A 13,991-nucleotide genomic window follows, 5' to 3' on the forward strand; every position below is an offset into this window, starting at 1 on the left:
TGACAGCCCTGGAGGATTTGCAGGATATTCTGAGAGCTGATATGTTTATGTTAGACAGAGGGTACAGATTAATGTCTTAATGCTAGCGTCTTGTTAACTGCCACCCTTGGCAAAGATGCCATGTTTTCTTCTTATTTTGTTCACAAAATACCCATCTGAAAGCCATCAGACAAATTTCTGCCAGCCCTCGAGAAAAGGAGAACTATTAATCTGCCGGTAAAGTGTGTAATGACTTTTCAAATGGCACATTATTGTTAGATTTCATACTGTAGGAATATTTGATAATAGTTTTGCAGAATTTAAGAAAATAAGGATGGGGATAATTTGGCATAATCCAGTCTCTACTATGCTGAAAAATAACTTTTAACAAGTTTACCTTCTAGTTCGTCCATAAATTCTGACATTAAATCCAACTGCTTCAAAATATAATCCAGGCGATCTGAAGCTCCGCCTTCACTGTTTTCACTGGAATGTCCTTTAGACTCCATCTGAAAGTGAAATCGGGTTTCAAGTGCATAGACAAACACAATGATTAAATTAATTTGAAAAAACACTGAATTCAAATGTTTTGTGAAAAGCAGAAATATACAAAAGCCAATTTTTATCAGTTTAATAAAATGAATCAAACGCAGTCAGCATGATAATGCTTAATTATTTTTATTAACTTGTGTGAATGCATAGACAATGTTTAAAATAACAGATCTACATGGCTGCACTGAAAAACTAAAGCAAAAAAATAACTATATCAAAACCATTTGTTCTACAATGAATGTCTACATTTAATTAGTCTTGGGAGACACTTGTTCTTCATCAGCAGGATGACATTTTACTTCTTGTCCATCTGTAAGACCACAGAGGACCGCTTTGCACTTCTGGAACTCATTCTCCAGGCTCTTGAAAGATTCAGCAAGATCTGGACTGGTGCGGAGCACAACCATATCGTAGGTCATACAAGACAGCTTCACTGGGGACCAAAAGAAATATTGGTTATCGACAGTACATATATTCCTTTACACTGTTCATTTCAGTATTGATTATTATTATCATCTGTAATGCGCTATTTGATCGCTAAGTTACCTACCTGAAACATCTTCCATTTGTTCAGTCATTTTCTCCAAATGCTGGTTGAGTTGCAAACTTTCACTACTGAAGTCCTCGCATAACTGCACGTCAGACAAACCGCCAGACATCTAAAAACCAGCAAACTTCGTAATTTTTGTTACATAATCTTCGTGGTTTATTTAGTCATTTCACGATATTTTAAGTTTTAGTCGAATACAATCGGTTACACTCGTTGTTCGTCGCCCGTTTCCTTCCATTGAAATATTAGTTAACGCTACATTACCTCAAGCCAACGAGACGTTTCTTAGGTTAAAACAATGAATATGCATTTACTGTCAGTAAAAGTTCATAAATAAAGCAGATTACCTTGATAGTGAAGCGAATTGTAGACAACTTTATGTTTCTCGTTGTATTATGAGCGCTGACAGGAACTCCAATGCACGCGCGAGTACGCAATTGTCATGCGCAGTTGTAACGGCTGTCTCGCGTGCACGCGCAGGTACACGGTATGAATCGAATAACCTTACCTACAAAAACGCTCTCTTTAGAACTAACAGCTTGATTACGGAAGTGAACAACGATTTATTTTCGTGCATTGGCTCTTTAAAATAAGTACGTTTTAAAGAAATAAAACGACTTATAGATTATTTCACGTCTTGACCTTCTCGCTGACATCATGACATTGCCAAAAAAAACAAGCAAGCAAAGAAGCAAGTTATTTGAACTTGCATTTACGTTAATCAATAATATTACATTTCTTAGCTAAAATAGTTTTAGCATGCTTTAATAACATGTTATTACTATCAACACTGAATGATGCTACACAGAATGGTTGAATGACAAGAATGTAGCCTATCTAAGCTTAAATGAAAGGCACAATAAGACATTTTCTCTGAATAAATCATTTCTGGAGTTATTAAAATGCCAAATAAATAAATGAATACAATAAAAAATGTTATACAGGCCTGTATTAGTTATGTAGAGCTTGACTATTTTTCTACTCTCCTTTGTAAAAAAAAAAAAAAAGGTGCATTTTGAAAGTACATGCCAAAAATAGCCTAATAAGTATTTAAAAAAATATGGGCCAATTTGATTGATTAAGTTAGTGCTTCAAACTTTTTTATTGGTATTTTTTTTTCTTTCAAGATTAAAGTCCAAGATTCAGAATAAAATTTGGTCTATTGTAGTGAAAGATGACTTTATTTTCTTAAATATTGCATGTTTTAATGATAGTTTGCATTCATTGCAAGCATTCTTTGATGGGTTATTTTCACAATTAATGATGTCATAGCAGTCAAAATAAGACAAAAGAGCACATGGAACAAATTCTGGACCTTTTATCAGTGGGGGCTGGGTCTTTCGAACCACTTGCTGCACACTGGAGGTGGGTAAGGAGATTCCCCCCACAAAATATGTAACATGAGTGTTCAGAAAATTGCTATATATATGTAAGGATTTCTTCTTCTTCTTCTTCTTTATTATTATTATTATTATTATTATTTTATAATTATTATTATCATAACTACAATATTTAAAAATATAAATCAGAACCAAAAGCTTTCATCATTACCAACAATAAAAACCTTAATCCTCACTGAACATCAATAACAAGTGGCATAAAGCAGCAAATCGGCATACATTAAAATGGTTTCTCAATGATTGCACGTCAAAAAGTAATGATGTTGAAAATGCAGCTTTTTAAAATATTTTCCCATATAAGGCTTTTGGCTAGGCTATTGTAAATTTAAATCAAATAAATGCAGCAGTTGTAAATTTTTCCACACTTTTGACTGGTAATGTATCAGGACTTTCAGGTGGTTGTAACAGAAAATTCCACTGTCAGCTCAACTCCGTGAATGCCTCCAGGTGAATGCTGGTGCTGCTGGTTTGTGTGGAGTGGATGGGTGGGTGGTTATAGGGGCTGTGTCAAGAAGAGCCTAAACACGTTGAAGGTTTCAATAAGGTGGGACTGAGGCGGTGCTACCTATGCATAAATAAAACAGGTGCAACAAGTGACAATGTTAATACAGCAGAAGAAAGCACAATAGCACTGACAGAGGACACAAACAGGAGCTCTTGAAAATATTCTTAGGGGATAACATTAAAGAGAAGGTCATCAGAGGACAGGAGAAATAGAAAACATAACAGACTTTTTTTCTTATGCCAACTGGAGCACCCTCAGGATCGAGCAATGACATCCTACGAGTCTCAAGGTCAGTCTCCGACAAGATGTGGGCCTCAGTTCCCTAGCCTAGGACAGGAACCTCCAGAACTGAGTCTGTACAGCGACAGCTACTATCCGCCTCCATCCCTTCCAAGTCCACAAAGAACCAACCCGTCTTCATACGAACTTGGAGACTATGCCGCCTCCTCACCTAACCCCTACCTGTGGTTCAACAGTCCAGGAATGAACAGCGCTCCTTATCTGGGAGGAACGCCTGGCCCTGCTGGACCTTCTTTCGTTCCCCAGCACTACGGCATGCAGAGGCCCTATTTAGGACCTGGGCCACCGGGTGGTCCTGGAGGGGAATTGAGCTGGTTCTCCATGCCGTCTCAGGAGGATCTAATGAAGCTGGTCAGGCCACCGTATTCATACTCCGCTCTTATTGCGATGGCTATACATGGTGCCCCAGAACGCCGCCTGACCCTCAGTCAGATTTATCAGTATGTTGCAGACAATTTCCCTTTCTACAACAAGAGCAAAGCAGGATGGCAAAACTCAATTCGACACAACCTCTCACTCAATGACTGTTTCAAAAAAGTTCCACGAGATGAAGATGATCCAGGTGAGTGTTTTTTGTTTTGCTTATTGTTTATTTATTAAATTAAGATAAAATCTCTCAAAGACAATACAAATAATAGTGAGTTTTATTTAAATATGTATATATTTTTATTATTAGATATTAAAATATGATGTAAAATAATTACAAAAATGTCTATTTTTAGAGTTAGATATTCTATATATATATATATATATATATATATATATATATATATATATATATATATATATATATATATATACAATGTATTATATAATATAAATAAATAAATAAATTGTAATTTTTACACTATTAATAATTCATAGCAAATTAACAAATATAATATATTTTTAAAATAAATCATATAATCATTTATTTATCATGCTACTCTTTTCAATCTTTTTTACTTTTTTAATCTCTCTGATTTAAAGGGAAGGGCAATTACTGGACCTTAGATCCGAATTGTGAAAAAATGTTTGACAATGGCAACTTCAGACGCAAGAGAAAGAGAAAGTCTGACAGTCTCCCAGAGAAAAGCAGTTCTGGAGGGAATGAGTCAGGAGACAGTAATGGCAGGGGTAGCCCGAAAAGTCAATCCATTGACATTTCCACTTCACCAGAAAAGGGCCCATCACCCGCATCCACGGGTCCATCGCCATGCTTGAGCAACTTCCTGACTGAGATGTCTGGAGTTGCGGCCGGATCTCTTGACATGGAAGCGGATCCCCTGAGTCGCCCCTTTACACTCAGTCTGCCAGTAGACGGGGCACAGAGAGCTTCACAAACCACAGGTTTTTCCACCTTCACTCCAAGCACTACGGTGTCCGATTGGGCTTCACCTCTGCCCCCACCGCCACCCATGTCCTCGTCACCCTCCCACTCCACGTTAGCTTACAGCGGACCTGTTCTCAGTCAGTTTAATGGCCATTTCTTCCCTGGTTTGAGCTCAACGGGTATTCTTTACCCTCGGGAAGGCACAGAGGTGTAGGATGGGAAGCAGACGACAGACAAGCTGATCAACCAATTCATGTTACTGACTATGGGGGTAAGAAAAAACACTGTTGTTTTCCTGAAACTATACACTGCTATTGGCCTAACTGAACTCCTTTGAGTTCTGTGGGCACAAGATACGAATGAATTCCCACAGGAATAGCCTAGTCAGCAGCAGATATGACAGGCTGACTCCAGCAAAAGGCCCCTGCTACCAGCAGCTCTGACCCGAGGTCAGCTGCTGACATCAAGCCATTCTACACACCCATCTCATTCCTAACTCATATTACTGTCACTGACTGCAAACACCTGTAACGAAACTGAGCAGATAAGCAGAGAAAATGCATACGGTGTAGCAGATTTTCTTCTTTTGCTGCATGCTGGTGTTGTCATATGATCCTGTCTGCCTTTGTATTTTAACATGACTAATTCTGTTTATGTATATTTGTTGTATGTGTGAATGTTGGAATTTATTTTATTTTATTTTACTGAGGTTCCTTAAAGGTGTATATTGTTTCCTTTTTTAATAAAAATATTTAAAATAAAACTGACTTGGATGTTATTCAATTATTGTTATTGAATATTGTTATATTTTAGTATTTTGTACTACAGAGGTTTTTTTTTTTTTAGAAGTAATCGTGTCTCCGATTTAGATCGTCCAATGGAAAAAACAAGATGACCTTGAAAGATCAAGAACTTGTTTCACCAGGTCCTTCTAACTGTCGCAACTTCATTTCCCCCCCTCTTGAGACTTTCTCTTCGTAGTATGTAGGAGACTGTTGATAACACAGTTTTCGGCAGTGCATTGATTATACTTATTTGTCAGCACTTGTTTTCACGCACCAATGACATGGGAGATAACATTTTATTTAGTTAACAGAAAAGTTTGATACAGTGACTTATAGATTCAGATTAATTTACTGCATGTTCTGTTATGATTCCTTCTCCATTCATCTATATACACTGAAGCAAATGAAAGGACATTATTCTGATTATTAATTGCTTTAAAAAACGAAACATTTTAGTAAGAACAAAAATTCAAATTACAATTATTTTAGATTAAATGTCACACAAATACTCAATTATATTTAAACACTTAATATTAAATCTAAAATTGGACACTTTCTGCTTTTCACACATGAAGTGATATGTGTGCTAAATTATACTGCAGATTAAAATGGGATTTATTAATTAATAAAAATGGATCAGAAACTAAATGGATGACATTTTCTGTATATATTTAATTGTCTTTTTAATTACGGTTTTGTTTTCCATGCTGCTAAAAGGGCCAACAGTCACATACTGTATAGTTAGTCAGAATTATTAGCCTCCCTGTTTATTTTTGTTCCCCAATTTCTGTTTAATGGAGATACATATATTAACATATATTTTAAACATTATAGTTTTAATAACTCATCTCTAATAACTGATTTATTTTATCTTTGCCTTAATGAAAGTAAATAATATTTTAATAGATATTTTTCAAGACTTCTATACAGCTTATAGTGTCATTTAAAGGCTTAACTAGCTTAATTAGGGTTACTAGGCAGGTTAGGGTAATTAGGCAAGTTATTGTATAATGATGGTTTGTTCAGTAGACTAGCGGAAAAAATGTAAAGCTTAAAGGGGCTAATAATTTTGATATTATCAAAATATTTTAAAAACAATAAACACTGCTTTTATTTTAGCAGAAATAAAACAAATAAGACTTTCTCCAGAAAAAAATAATATTATCAGACATACTGTGAAAAATCCTTTGCTCTGTTAAACATCATTTGGAACATATTAAAAAAAACAAAAAAGGGGGGTGCAAATAATTCTGACTTTAACTGTATAAACTGGAAATTTTTGTGAGAGTGAATCCATTAAATTGTTTTGAGTCACATCCAAAAGTGTGATGACTCAAACTGACTAATAACAACTGTGATGGCAATAGGTGGGATAAATAAATGGGAAAATATTAAAATAGATTTTATTACTTTAGAATTGAACCCTTTTGAAAATAGCTTTATTAAAAAGAGAAATGTTGAAAGAACACATTTTGTATTGTATTTGTATTGTGCCATTTCTTATTTTGTGTTCATTCTAAGAAAACTGTACAAGACTAAAACAAATGGAGGTTGTGTAAATGATGGCAGAATTTTTCATTTTAAGGTGAACTATCCTTTTAATACGCCACAAAATACCAAAGACATAAATTAATCATATGATTAGGTAAAAATTCAGCCTTTGATTCAGACAAACTAATCTTTCAGAACAGTTTCTGGGACTTAATTTTGTTTGAACAGTCTTCGTAGCAACAGAGCAGCAGCAGTACGTCTGTTTGTACTGTCAAGATATCCATTAGAAAAATCCTAAAATGTCTACATGATGGAGGACTTTGTTTGGCAACTTTTACCAAGGTCACCAACAGACACATTCTATCAGCAAATCAGTTATAGTGACAGAAATGAATTTATTTGGTTGTTTCTGACAGCCTTTACCTGACTTAAGGTGTACCTGGAAGCAGGCTCAATTTTACCACGAAGACCTCAGCTCATATAACAACTGTTTTGCATAACAGTTCACAACACACCCCAGGAGATCACGAAACCGCATTTTTTCCTTAAGAATTAATCAAATCTGGGTTTCATCTTTATTTCCCTACTTGCTTTCTGTTTAATGTGTGCGATCAGAAGCTCAAACAGATAAAGAATGAGCCCTCGAGACAATCCATGCCCTAAGGGATTTGTTCTTTCAGACAGGGAAAACTGATATAGTATGAAATCTGTGGATTTATCACTAAGGCCATACTTTAGTTAATGTAACATGCAAAAACATACCATTATTCAGTCATTGGGACCATTGGATTCATCTGGGAAATGAGTTATGATATTCCTGTTGGCGTGTGAACTGCAAAAAAAAAAAAAAAGAAAAAAAAAGAAAAAGAAAATACCATCATTATTCACATCAATACGAATGGTAGAAAATGAAAGACATTTTAACAGAAAAGTGTTTTGCTGATGTTGTATTTGCATATGACATATATGTTTGCTTGTTATGCCACAGTGTATATATATTCTATGACATATCATATATTCCCATGCCAGTCAAGCACCAGACCAAAAGTAGCTGTGGCAGGTGAAAGTAGGCAAGAAGGACTTGTTCTAATTTGTACCGTCTGCTTCAAATGTGCCAAAAGAAACAGAAGGAACACTCAGCCCTACTAAAGCTAACAATAAAGCAAATTTAAGGAGATTTGGCTTTTGGTTGAAAACTCTACACCCTCTCACTGAACTGTAATGATGCAAATTACCAACTGCTTATTTTGCCATTGAGAAATACACCTTTCTTTTTGGCACGTCTATATGAGTATTTAGTGGCTGTTATTTTACACCCTGTGTTCTTGCACTGACCCCTACTTGGATTTTGAAATACACCGCAAATGTATTTTCCTCCATGAACATGTTGAGAGCTTTTTATGTTAAGATGCAGTCACTAAAGCTGTACATTTATTCATTTATCTGACATAAATTAATTTACAAATAAAAATGTTTGTCTGTTGAAATTGAAGTCAGAATTATTAGCCCTCTTGAATTATTAACCCCCTATTTTTCCCTAATTTCTGTTTAACAGAAAGATTTTATCAACACATTTCTAAGCATAATCGTTTTAATAATTAATTTCCAATGATCAATTTATTTTATCTTTGCCATGATGACATTACATTCTATTTTACTAAGATGCATTCAGCTTAAAGTGCAATTTAAAAGCTTAAATAGGTTAATTAGGCAAGTTAGGGTAATTAGGCAAGACACTGTATAATGATGGTTTGTTCTGTAGACAATCATAAAAAAAATGTATATATTGCATAAGGGGCTAGTAATATTGACCATAAAATGGTTTTTAAAAAATAAAAACTTATTTTATTCTAGCCGCAATAAAATAAAAAAGACTTTATCTAGAAGAAAAAATATTATTGGAAATACTGTAAAAATCCTTGTTCTGTTAAAAATCATTTTGGAAATATTTGAAAAAGAAAAAAGTTTATAACTGGGCTAAACATCTTGACTGTATGTTTTATATTTATACATAAAAACATATCTAAAGCCACCTCATCATCCGTTAAATCATTTATTTTAGTATGCATTAATAATAATTAAAAAAAAAACCTGACAGCAAGTGTTCAATTTAAAACAGAAATATTTTAAAATGATTTTTGCTCTGATTTGGCTTACAGTAGTTAATTAAAAGAATGACAGACAAATGTGAACAAAATAAAAACATAAACATATACACTATAAAACCTATTTACACATTTAAATATAATTGAGTTGGTCCAATATGATTTTATCAAATAAAAGTGTAAATACATTTGTATTTTTAACTTGAACTCTAAAATTTAACTAAAACAAATTGCATTTTGGTTTCTTAGTTTTTAGTCTGCTAGTTTTATTTAAAGTCATCCTAAATAAATAAAAAGTGTCATTTAAGCATTATCTATAAACATCTCAGAATTAATTTAGGACAGTTGAGCAAAGCGACAAACTGAATTTTTGCTAATGCCAACACCCAAACCATGGGTGCTTCTGCAAAGTGGTAACCTCAAAACTCAAAGCATTACATGAAAATCTTTTAAACCTTCAAACTAAAGAGAAGATTAAACTCTAACAAGTCTTTCTATTACTTTAAACACCTAAGATTTCTTTTAATGTCAGCATTTCCTTCTCTTAATTCAATCCCATGCAAAGCATGCTGGGAACTACAAATTCCCTACCAGGTACTTGGACCAACACAATTCCTTCATGTTGTTCCAACACAAAACGCTTAAGGTAACTTAATTGTTTACAAATTTAAGTAGACTGAACATAAAACAATTAAATTGGCCAAAGAAATTACTAGAATTGTGCTGTTTCAGCTCATGTTAAATTTGAACAACCAGCAGTAATAGTTTTGTTATATATATAAAAGCAAACCTAATAACTAAGGGGGGCTGTATGTATATATATATATATATATATATATATATATATATATATATATATATATATATATATATATATATATATATATATATATATATATATACAGTTGAAGTGAGAATTATTAGCTATTTTTTTTATATTTCCCATATTATATTTAACAGAGCAAGGACATTTTCACAGCATGTCTGATAATGTTTTTTTCTTCTGGAGAAAGTCTTATTTGTTTTATTTCGTCTAAAATAAAAGCAGTTATTAATTTTTGAAACACCATTTTAAGGACAAAATTATTAGCCCCTTTAAGCTAACTTTTTTTCGATAGTCAACAGAACAAACCATCATTATACAGTAACTTGCCTAATAACCCTAACCTGCCTAGTTAACCTAATTAACCTAGTTAAGCCTTTAAAAGTCACTTTAAGCTGCATAGAAGTGTCTTGAAAAATATCTAGTAAAATATTATTTAATGTCATCATGGCAAAGATAAAACAAATCAGTTATTAGAGATGAGTTATTAAAACTATAATGTTTAGAAATGTGTTGAAGAAATCTACTCTCTGATGAACAGAAATAGGGGAAAAAAATAAACAGGGGTTCGAACAATTCAGGGGGGCTAATAATTCTGACTTCAACTGTCTATATATATATATATATATATTCAATTCAATTCAGCTTTATTTGTATAGCGCTTTTACAATGTAGATTGTGTCAAAGCAGCTTCACATAAATGGTCATAGTAACTAGAACAGTGTGGTTCAGGTTTTAGTGTTTAAGTTCAGTTCAGTTCAGTTTAGCTCAGTTCAGTGTGATTTAATCATTAATGAGAGTTCAAACTGAGATATATATATATATATATAGACAGTTGAAGTCAGAATTATTATTTTTTTGCTTGTTTACAATAATTAAATTGGACTGAAACAACACAATTCTTGAGATTTCATTAGGACAACTTTTTATGTTCAATCTACATAAATGTGTTAAAAGTGTTAAGTTAACTTAATCGATTTGTGTTGGGAGAACATGAATGAATTGTACAGAACCCTGCATTTTTTACCAAACCAGAAGTCCATCGTTACAAAGTCAATCTTTAAAGACACCAATTAGTCTCATAAGGCAACAATTATCTTAAATGTGCAATTGTGTTTGACAAATGTGTTCTGTATTGACTTATAATGCTCAATCCACTCTGAATATACACTTCCCAGCCACGCTTTTTCCTGTAGCCTTGGGGCAGAATTATTGCTCAACAGTATAATGTGATTAAAATCTATAAATCTTCTGTTGCACCTGCAGCCTGTTGTATGGCACACACCTGTCCCTCAAACGGAATCTACCAAAACAATGTGCTTGAGATGCCGCTGCTGTATTCCAAGAACAGATTTTATGACATACGACAAGTCATAAACAGTCTGGAGCCTCAATGACTTCTAGGAAAACGACAACAAAAGATCATCGTCCTGACGTGTATTGTTTATTATTATCTTAGGTATAATGTTATGTAAAAAGAAAGTTTTGTGTTTTGGAGTAGCAAGAAGTATTTTTTATAAATTAAGCATGAATTATTATAGACTTTTTTTTTTTTAGCAATAAAAACACAGTAATAACATACAGCAAAGAAATACAATAAAAATGTGACAACACAAAAGTTAACATCAACAAAAGCAAATATTAAAAAGCTTAATATACTTGTTATATATTATGACATACAAAGAAAAATGGTTTACACACACAAGATTTTGTGCATCAAAAATGATTAATTTAATGTTTTTGCATTTGTAACAAAGTGTTATATACTAAACATTTAGGTCAATACAAATTTACTTTCATATTTATGGAACAATAATATAGAATATTTATATAATTACTTACATTTATGTAGCTCTTTTCTGGACACTCAAAGCACTTTATACATTGGGAGGAATCTCCTTATCCACCACCAGTGTGCAGCATCAACTTGGATGATGTGACGGCAGCCATATTGCGCCAGAGCGCACACCACACACCAGCTGATTGGTGGAGAGGAGACAGAGTGATAAAGCCAATTATGATATGGGGATGGTTAGAAGGCCATGATGGACAGAGGCCAGTGGGCAAATTTTGGTCAGGATATACTGGGGTTAAACCCCTACTCTTTTTCGAAGGACATCCTGCGATTTTTAATGGACACAGAGTCAGGACCTCAGTTTAACGTCTCATCTGAAAGAGCAGTATAGAGTCCCCTTCACTATACTGAGGCATTTGGACCCACACAGACCACAAGTTGTGCGCCCCCTGCTGGCCTCACTAGTACCACTTCAGGCAGCTTCCCATGTTGGCTCCCATCCAAGTGCTTCATTGAGCGACCCTGTGAGAGTTGCAGAGGGCTAGCTGCCGACAATATAATAATAATAATAATGTGATATTTTCATATGTTCCAATCTTTTCGACTTAGTCCCTTTTTTCATCAGCGGTCGTCACAGCAGAATGAACTGACAACTTATCTAGCATATGTTTTACACAGCGAATGCCGTTCCAGCAGCAACCCATTACTGGGAAATATACACTCTCACATTCACACACATTATGGCCAATTTAGCTCATTCAATTTACCTACACCGCATGTCTTTGGACTGTGGGGGAAACCAGAGCACCCGGGGAAAACCCATGCCAACACGGGGAGAATATGCAAACCCCACACAGTTATACCAACTGGCCCAGCTGGGACTCAAACCAGTGATCTTATAACAGTGATATTATGATGTTTTCATTTAGCAAGGATGCATTAATTTTAGCAAATGTGTCAGAAAAAAAACATTGATAAGGTGGTAAATTATTTGCATTTTGAGTATTTTTCTGTTGGACCTTCTATTCAGCAAAGAATCTTGGGGAAAAAAATCATTGTTTTCATAACATGAACATAGACACACACAGTTTTCTGTATGGTGACTTCCCATAGATGTAATAATTTTATACTGTACAGACTGTTTATTCTAACCCCAATACCACAACCTTTTACATTTTCAAAATATTTAATTCTATGTGATTTATGAGTTTTCCTCATAAATCATAATTTATTTATAATTTCCTCATAAAACGTTTTTTTGGTCTGTATGAGGAAAATGGCTCATAAATCACACAAAATCAAAATTTACAGCTACTTGTGAGAACATTTAGTATACAATACAAGGATTGCAAGGTATATTTTACATGCATACACACACTATTTAGTTTAGTGAATATATCTGCCTGTCTGTGTGTGTGACCTCACTTTTTTTGGTCCCCCTAGGAAAAAAGTTACACAGAATTAAGTTTTTTGAAATAGTAAAAAGGCAGAATGGGCTCAGGTGGCTCAGTGGTTAGCACTGTTGCTTCACAGCAAGAAGGTAACTGGTTCGAGCCATGGCTGGGTCAGTTGAAGCTTCTGTGTGGAGTAGTTTGCATGTTCTCCCTGCGGCTACCAGAGTTTCCTCTGGTTTCCCCCACAGTTCAAAGACATGCAGTATAGGTGAATTGGGTAAGCTAAATTGTCCGTAGTGTATGTGTGTGAACTGCTAACCTTCTACAAAGTCACGTTTAATGTTCTTTTGACCTGATTAAGTTTGAAAGACACTGACATAAATGCTCATTTCTTATTTCTGCATCTTCATATATACACAGACACACACAAAATCATACTTAAAACACATCTTTAAAATATTAAAGCATGTACAAAAAATAGACAGGAACTTATTTTAATACATTTAAATACATGAGCAAGAAGGTAACTGGTTCGAGCCATGGCTGGGTCAGTTGGCGCTTCTGTGTGGAGTAGTTTGCATGTTCTCCCTGTGGCTACCAGAGTTTCCTCTGGTTTCCCCCGCAGTTCAAAGACATGCAGTATAGGTGAATTGGGTAAGCTAAATTGTCCGTAGTGTATGTGTGTGAATGTGAGAGTGTATGGGTGTTTCCCAGTACTGGGTTACAGCTGGAAGGGCATCCGCTATGTAAAACATATGCTGGATAAGTTAAAAACCCCCTGATGCATAAAGGGATTATAAGGCTAAATGTTTCCTGTGAATGTTGAGTTTAGGGGTAGGGGGACAGAATATACAGTCTGTACATTATAACAATCATTATGTCTATGGGAAGTCCTTAAAAAGTGTGCTGTACAAGTGTGTGTGTGTGTGTGTGTGTTAATATTTTGTAACTGAGAAATGTGGTCTTGCAATCCAGTCCATTAACAGTGTATGAATAATCC

The 13,991-nt window shown here is 34.4% G+C and overlaps 2 protein-coding genes and 1 long non-coding RNA gene across 3 annotated transcripts in view; 1 reads left to right on the forward strand and 2 right to left on the reverse strand.

The window, feature by feature from the left end:
• Window positions 1-641: 641 nt before the first annotated feature.
• Window positions 642-1,734, reverse strand: syce3 (synaptonemal complex central element protein 3). Its single transcript, NM_001135986.3, is given in 3 exon segments — window positions 642-964; window positions 1,082-1,190; window positions 1,429-1,734. Coding segments are annotated over 2 exon segments (294 nt in total). The 5' UTR covers window positions 1,429-1,734; the 3' UTR covers window positions 642-779.
• A 1,431-nt stretch (window positions 1,735-3,165) lies between these two features.
• On the forward strand, window positions 3,166-4,870 carry foxi3b (forkhead box I3b). The gene is given in 2 exon segments (NM_198918.1): window positions 3,166-3,848; window positions 4,256-4,870. Coding segments are annotated over 2 exon segments (1,152 nt in total). The 5' UTR covers window positions 3,166-3,253; the 3' UTR covers window positions 4,813-4,870.
• Window positions 4,871-5,442: 572 nt separating this feature from the next.
• Window positions 5,443-13,991, reverse strand: part of LOC141377556 (uncharacterized) — a 30,217-nt gene continuing 21,668 nt past the window's right edge. Inside the window, exons 4-5 of the long non-coding RNA XR_015507759.1 lie at window positions 11,645-11,781; window positions 5,443-7,706 (exon numbers count right to left, since the gene is read on the reverse strand). This is a non-coding gene — a long non-coding RNA (uncharacterized LOC141377556). The remainder of the gene's footprint in view (window positions 7,707-11,644; window positions 11,782-13,991) is intronic.

This window comes from Danio rerio, chromosome 14 (genome assembly GCF_052040795.2).
Source record: "Danio rerio strain M-AB ecotype USA chromosome 14, GRCz13ab, whole genome shotgun sequence".
NCBI classification, from domain to species: domain Eukaryota; kingdom Metazoa; phylum Chordata; class Actinopteri; order Cypriniformes; family Danionidae; genus Danio; species Danio rerio.